The following is a 7,865-nucleotide window of genomic DNA, read 5'->3' as shown; positions in this document are numbered from 1 at the left end:
AACTAGCGAAAAGGAACTATTTTTTTGTTGGTGGTGGTGAGAAAAAAAGCTGTCATTTCTTTGTAAACACCAAAAGTAAGAATAAATGGAAGGGTACTAAGTTAAGGAAATGGAACAATAACTCTTCAAATATATCCCCCTCCCCAATTACACAGGCAAATCACCCTACAGACAAGTGTTTTTCAGCCTGAATATTCATCAGTGTCACCTATCATACCAATTGCATTTGGATCTTGTAACAAAACGTTTTCCATAAAAGCTAAGACATGAGAAAAACAAAACAAAACTAGTACATGTACACATGAATACAAATTAGTCCCCTTTAACATCTATGAAGCTATATAATAGTCACAGTAACCACTAGTTGTAAGGCGGTTTTCAACTGATGGCGCAAAGAACCAGGCACAAAAATATCAGGCCGTCATTTTGTAGGTAGGGTATTATTTCCTACAGTTACCGTTTAATTACAGAGGTACAGTGTAACCGACAAGTATTTCGGTGTTAAAGCAGGAGTTGCACGGCGGCGGTGGCACGGCGGAACGGAAGTGAGGCTGTATGTGGCAAACGAGTGTGGCGTGGAGCAGATGTTGTCTAGGCGTGGCACGAGCGGGTTAGAAGTTCATCAGTTGCTGGTGCTTCATCCGATTTTTCAGTGGCCATGTTGTCTTCGTTGTTCCCAGGCAGAGTTTCTTCGTCGTCGTCGTGTAGGAAGTCTTTCGAGATCAGTTGTCTAGCGAGCTTGATGTTCATGCCTTCGTTGTAGTGCAGCTTCCTTTTCATTTCGAACTGCCGCTGCTTTTCATGCCTATCGAGAAAGATCCTGCTGCTGTGTGCTCCGTCGTTTTCAGGCTCCCCCACCTGACGGTTGAACTCGGAGGTACTAGTGGCGGCTAGCTTCTTAGTTAAAATGTCCGGGGTCATGGCTTCTTTGGCTTCGAGATCATTCAGGGCGTCTTCCCCGTCATCTGGCGGGCCGAGGTGGGGACTGTTGGGTTCGTTTAACTTCATGAAGTCGTAATCTCTGTACGCCGGACGGTATGTCGCCAAGATGTTCGATTCGTCCCACTTTTGGGACTTTTTTCTTTGTACCTCCTGAATGACCCCTCCGGACTGCTGGTTGGAGGCCGCGACCGAAGAAGCAGTGGAGCTTTTGTTCTTCAAAATCCCCTTGATGGGCCGATGGGAAGCGGTAGAGGTCGCCATGCTGGTGGTGGAGCGAAGGGCCACTGTGTGACGGTCGGGCCACCGCGGCAACCTACCGGTGCGCCCAGGGAAGCCGCAGCGTGCTCTGCTCTGGATAAAGGTCCCAATGCCCTATCAGCTTCACCCCAGCCCAGCGTCACAAATGACACTGCAGACGACGCCACAGAGCTGACCGCCGCCGTCATGGCCGCCATCACAGCCTCACAGACCCCGCTGGCTTTCGTTTTTTTAAAAGGTAGCCTGTGTACTGGTGGCTGTACAAAATGTACTCTTGTACATGTGGGTCCCTGTCAAAAATTGGAATCACCACTTTGGTTGGAAAGATTGGAGGTGTAGGTGCTGGAAGGTGATTACCTTCTGCTCCTTCTGTTGCCTTGCACACTTCCCCCTCCCCTACCTATTTACCTACACGTGCACACACACACACAACACACACACACCCAAGACCCTTGCTCTTACTGTCCTATTCCATCTCTTGGTTAGTGGCCCCAATATCTAGCCAGTTACAATAATTAGGAAACGGGGCACCCTCCTGGCTGCCTCACCCTCCAATCCACCCCTCAGGTACTGGCCTAAATATTTCAAGAAACTTTCCAATGCTCTCTCTTCCGTTACCACCCTCTTTCAAGTCACCCCCATCTCTTTTTGGGCCTACAGTCACAGCCTTTGAACTGCACCCCACCACCCATAACCTTTCCTGCTGCCTTCTTACCTCTTATCCCTCTACCCAGAGTGGTCTTTCAAAAACACCTGTCAACGGGGCGCCTGGGTGGCTTAGTCGGTTGAGTGTCCGAGTTTCGCTTAGGTCATGATCTCGCGGTTCATGGGTTCGAGCCCCGCGTCGGGCTCTGTGCTGACTGCCGGCTCAGAGCCTGGAGCCCGTTTCAATCTGTGACTCCCTCTCTCTCTGACCCTCCCCTGCTCATGCTGTCTCTCTCTCTCTCTCTCTCTCTCCTAGAAATAAATAAAACATTAAAAAAATTTAAAAAAAAAGTTTCAAAAACACCTGTCAAATCTTGTCACTTCTCTCTCTCAAACCCTTTAAGAGCTGCCCATGTTCTGTAACATAAAGGCCAAAAAAAAGCGGCTTTCTGAACTCCTCAGACATACATCCGGAGCATTCTGCCCCTAAATTCTCCCCACCCTACCTCCAGCTTTCAATTCTGGCCTTTCCGTTCCTTTCACCTTCCTTCCTGCCCCACGGGCTTTTTCTAGGTTCTTCCCACAGCCTGGAATGACCCTTCACTTTTCAGCTGAATCATTATTGCTTTCTACAGGCCTGTCTCCTGAGCCCGAGGGAAGATAGGCCTTCCTCTGCTCTCGTGGTTTCTCATGCCCCTTGGCAGTTGTTGTGATCATATTATCTATGGACACACTAGATGGTCATCTCCAAGAGAGGAAGATGCCTGTTTTGCTCACCATTGTCTCCAGCTTCGTGCGTTCGCCACAGGATGCTGTAGCTGGCACACAGTAGGTATTTCAAAAATATTTATTGAGTGAATGACAAATGAGAGGTGACGGGAAACGGGAAGAAGGAGATGTGTGAATACAGAAAAGAGGACTCCAAGTCACTAACAACTTGTCAAATCAGTTGTGTGAGGGGAAAAAGGGGAGGGAAGGCCCGCATGTGGAATTGGGGGGCTGGTATGGGAGTGACTTTGGAATGTTTTGTCCTTTGCAAGCCTCGTATTTCACATGTGGCGACATTCTTCTAGAAAACGGAAAGGAAATTAAGATCCAGTTTCACATACTCCCCCCTCCCCGCCAGTTTTTTCTGTTCCTTCTGATAACATTTCGTTTCCTCTTCTCTCCCTCAAGGTCCCTCTGCATTTTCGAAACACAGAAGTAAAAGCACGAAAGAACTGGAAAACTTTCACAGGGGTCTTGAGCCCTCGAGTTCAAGCTGTCCTGTATTCCGGCGATCACTTTAAAACTGTGTTATTCATCTCAGAAAAAGAAATTTCTTGATACCGTACTCTTTGGAAAAAATTTAAAAAGCTGTATTATGTGGTGAGGGCTTTCAGGGATTCAAAAGCTGATATTCAAGGCTATAGGAAAACCCTCCGGTATGTGAGGGGAAGAAAAAGCAACCTTCATTATTCAGAAGCCTAACTGAAAGGCAGCACAGAAGCTACACAAATGTGGTTTGTCCTCCTCGACGGCAAGCACAGTGGGCCTGTGCATGTTTAGCTGTAAACAGGATGTTAGAGGAGACGCTGAGCCCACTGCATTGGGATTCGGCTTTTGTCTGTCCACAGCACCCACCCCCACGTACTGTGATCTGAATATACGAGCTGCTCAATATATAATGAGGCAGCGATCCGGTAGTTCATGTGCTTTCTGAAATGCATCTTTCAGTAAGCACAATGGCAGCCGTGGGGGGGCCGGGAGCCCGGCGATTGTGACCTATTGCATGGGCCACAGACATGATTGCTGAAAGAGCGAAACCACCAGGCATGACAAGTTGCAGTTGTGCGTTACTTGAAAGTAATCCCTTTGCGCCTACCATTTGCTAATTAGCTGCTTAATGAAAATCTCCCCAAGAAAAACCCAAGTTTTGACTTCTTGTCGTCACACTAAAAATTCTCAGTCTCAGCAACGCTACCCCAAGCTTCAGAGTTAAAACAGTCGGAAGTCTTTCCAACATTCCTCTTTTTTTATGCCATTCACTTGTTACTGCCCTAGGACAAGAACTCAGCAGATATGTCTGAAGCTCCAGTGTGTGTGTGCGCGCGCACACACACACACACACACACACACACACACTCCAGGGTTAACTAAAACTTTTCCGGTCAATAATACGTTATATGAAATTTAGACACAGGCCTAGAAAGTCCTTGCAATAAATATTTAGCGTCCCCACCCCCACCCCAGTGCATTTCCAATAGCGGAACCTCCATTTCAAATACACACAAGGTGAAATGGTGCTTCAGTTGTCCTCAATGGGTTAATGTGGTTTGTTGGCTTGTTTTTCAAAGTGTATTCATTTATTTTGAGAGACAGAGTACGTGCGTGCATGTGCGTAGTGGGGAGGGGCCGAGACACTCCCTGCGTTGAGAGGGAGAGACAGAATCCCAAGCAGGTTCTGTCTGGTCAGCGCAGAGCCCAACGAGGGGTTCGAACCCCCAAACTGTGAGATCATGACTGGAGCTGAGATCAAGAGTAAGACACTTAACTGACTGAGCCTTCCAGGCACCCCCTCAATGGGTTGATGTTTGATAAATGCATCTAAATATCCGTGCTGTTCTTTCATCAGTTTTAAAATACATTAAACTATATTACTGATATTTGAAATGTCATTTGAACCCTCTGATATTTACGCAGGATCGGGGTATTCTGCAGAGCACTGCTTGTTAACTGTGGCAGGAGATGACTTCACGGGCTTTGTTTCTTGGGCTGAAAATCACCTCTTTTCTACGGAGACCTTCTCCAAGTGCCACCAGTACAGGGGGTTGGTTCAAAAGGAGAACCAGGCCAGGGCCAAAGAAATTCTCAGTGAAAGGTGGGAACATCTAAGAAACCAAGAGTTGTCACCAACAAGGAAGATATCCCAGGTGTCCCACTGGGTGCCGTTAGTGAGAGATTAGTAAAATTTTGAGAAGGCAGTGGGTTCTTTGGGGACCAATTGTGCTCCCGGAAGTGGAGATTAATCCTAGTTTCGCTACGTAGTATCTGAGGTCATGCATCAGTTTATCCAAGAATGGTCCACAGTACTTGGAGAATTATGTTAGCTACTGTGTGGTATAAAAACAAACGTGCTACTTGGTTTTGAATATATGTTTCTTGCCCAATTTCTCTCTCTCTTCTCTCTCTCTCTCATATTCCAAACCCAGATTTCTAAATTTTTTTTAATGTTTCATTTATTTCTGAGAGAGAGAGAGAGAGAGCGTGAGCAGCGGAGGGTCAGAGAGAGAGGGAGATACAGAATCCGGAACAGTCTCCAGGCTCTGAGCTGGGTGTCAGCACAGAGCCCGACATGGGGATTGAACCCACAAACCATGAGATCATGATCTGAGCCGAAGTCGGACACTTAACCGACTGAGCCACCCAGGCGCCCCTAAAGACGAACTTTGAAATGAGTTAGAAGGGAAAGATTATTTAAAAATTATATTAAAAAAAAAAAACAGTGCAACTGAGAAAAAAGAAACGTAGAAAACCACCTCACACCTTATAACAAAGTTGATTTCAATGTATATCTTATAAAATGTAAAGGTGAGGAGAGCCTGGGGGGCTCAGTCAGTTAAGCTCCCGACAAGCTGACCCAGAGACAAGGATTCAAGTGCAAGTGTCTATACTTGGGAAAAGATTTGCAGAAAACACTAGTAGGGGAGTGGGGAAATGAGATAGGGGAGGGCAGGAGGCAAAGGGCACATCACCAGAGCAGTTCCTATTGTGGGCAACTAGAGGTTAATCCTGCTGGGAAACTGGGAATCAGTGGGGAAGAACGACCCCCATGGCTCACCTCCACCTCATGGGTGAGGGTGCTGATGTGTATTTATGCGTCGACTGCTGCCATCTTCACTTAAGGCCTGCTGGGAGTAGGGAGGGGCGTTAATTCCCTAGCGCTCTGGATTCCTGCTGGAGCACGGAGAGTGGACGGCCCATGTGTTGATGCATCCTCTCATTGGCTTCCTCCCATCCCTTTTCACAAGCCTTCCCCTGCTGTCCACCTCTGCTTTCACACGCAGAACCCCCCCAAAGACAAGGATTGTCCATGTTATCTCCAATCCCCCCATACCTAACGCATAATTCACGCCTGTCCATACTCTGGCACTTGCCCATATTTCTGTAAAATGATGAAGTGAGGAAAGTGGACCAAAATCTTTTGAAAGGAGGGGTCTGACAATATGGGCAGATGTAGAAACATCTGGGGAGGCAATGGTTTTCCATCTTTCTCTCTCTCCCCCCCTTTTTTTTTTAATTTCTGAGAGAAAGAGACAGAGACAGTGTGAGCAGGGGAGGGTCAGAGAGAGAGGGAGACACAGAATCCGAAGCAAGCTCCAGGCTCTGAGCTAGCTTCAGCACAGAGCCAGACGCGGGGCTCAAACCCACGGACCGTGAGATCATGGCTTGAGCCGAAGTCGGATGCTTAACCGACTGAGCCACCCAGGCGCCCCTCCATCTTTCTCATCATAAGCTTTAAAGCAGTAAACCTTCTTTTTTTCTTTCCAAATGAAATAGGACATAGAAGTCTAGAATAACCACTGATGAAACTGGAGCTAGGAGGGAGGCAATGGAGTTGGTTCGTCTGAGTGAAGTGGGGACCCCGGAGTCATCATCACTTGGCCCCGAAGAGGTGGTTTTAAGGCATCACAGGCACCTGAGGAGGGAGACCGAGTTGAAAACTGCTGCAAAACTGAGTTATTGCTCAAAGCATGACTGTTTGGTTATCTCAAGTGTTGATTTTCTGAGTGGTCGCTTGTTTTGAGATTTTCTACTGTAGTGACTGACAACCACACTCACTGACAGTAGGTCACAAAGGAGACAGGACATCAACCTAAGATTTGTGATGTTACATAGTAAACATCAACTTCTCCGCCCCCCCCCCCCCTCCAAGGGGATAATCTAGTTTGGGGATGTTAAGTGAAGAGAAAGGTCATCAGTGGGAATGCCTGCCAGGAGTCATAAAAAAATAAATAAATAAAGTCAAAGATAGCAGAAAACAGGCTTTGCAGGGACTGGCTGAAGAGTTTGTAGTAGAGAAGTGTTTTTCCTGCCCCCTAAATGGCCCTAAGATGTTTCATAGGAAAATGAAAAGGGGTTCCTCTTCTTACTCTTGACTCTGCTTGTTCAGGGAAGGAGCTTATTGATAAAATAGAACACGGTTTCACCAACTATTTTCATATTATAAGGTTAGATTCCAGAAAGTCCTGTTTTCGCTTAGATGGAAATCCGGAAAGTTCTATCAGCCATGCTCGGGAGGCAGAGATGAGAAGGTGGGGGGGGGGGGTGATGTAAACCTGGGGAGGTAACCAATTTGAATATGAGACACATATTGGGACCCCTGACTCCCACCACTTCTAGAACAGGCATGTAGCAAATCGGCTAGCCGAGAAGACTGAGGATCAAAAAGGTATGGTGGCTTGCTCAGGGTCACCCAGGCAGTCAGTGGCACAGCCAGCACTAACAATCTGCTGTGGCGATGCACTCTCCCACGTGCTACATGTTCCTTCTGGAAGTGGGTGGTGGCGGCCAGCATCCCAGCACGTGTCTCCTATTCAAATCGGTTACCTCCCCATGTTTACGTCAGACCCCCCACTTCTCGTCTCTGCCTCTTGGGCCCACACATTCTCCAGGAGCCCTGGCACTTGGAAAGAACCAAAGAAACAGCTCAACCACCATTTCAGAAGGATTAAAGTCCTGAACCTTGTGCCCTCCGGATAGCAAGTTAAAATATGAGGTGCGCGCCCGGCTGGAGGCATGAGTGGAAAAGTTTTTTGGGCCAGCAATCGATAGGCCAGCTGACCCAAGTTTTCTAGTTCTGGATGAACCATAGTCAAATTAGAAAAGCAATAATGTGATCCAGGGCAGCAAAATTCAATTTTGCCGACAACACCGAGATTCCTTGAGGCGGCCCTTTAAAGATGACATTATAGACAGGGTTATTTCCCATGTGTACCAATATGGCTGGGGGAGAAAAACACACACATGGAGATATAACC

At 47.3% G+C, this 7,865-nt stretch overlaps 1 protein-coding gene across 1 annotated transcript; it reads right to left on the bottom strand.

Annotated features, from left to right (window-relative positions):
- Positions 1 to 421: 421 nt before the first annotated feature.
- PPP1R2C (PPP1R2C family member C) lies at positions 422 to 1,293 on the bottom strand. The gene has a single exon (XM_039256452.1). It carries the CDS (start codon positions 1,201 to 1,203, stop codon positions 592 to 594), a length of 612 nt encoding a protein of 203 aa, XP_039112383.1. The 5' UTR covers positions 1,204 to 1,293; the 3' UTR covers positions 422 to 591.
- Positions 1,294 to 7,865: the final 6,572 nt, after the last annotated feature.

This window comes from Hyaena hyaena, unplaced genomic scaffold (genome assembly GCF_003009895.1).
Source record: "Hyaena hyaena isolate Hyena2069 unplaced genomic scaffold, ASM300989v1 scaffold_12, whole genome shotgun sequence".
Classification (NCBI taxonomy): Eukaryota; Metazoa; Chordata; class Mammalia; order Carnivora; family Hyaenidae; genus Hyaena; species Hyaena hyaena.
This window is presented reverse-complemented; position numbering and strand designations above follow the sequence as displayed.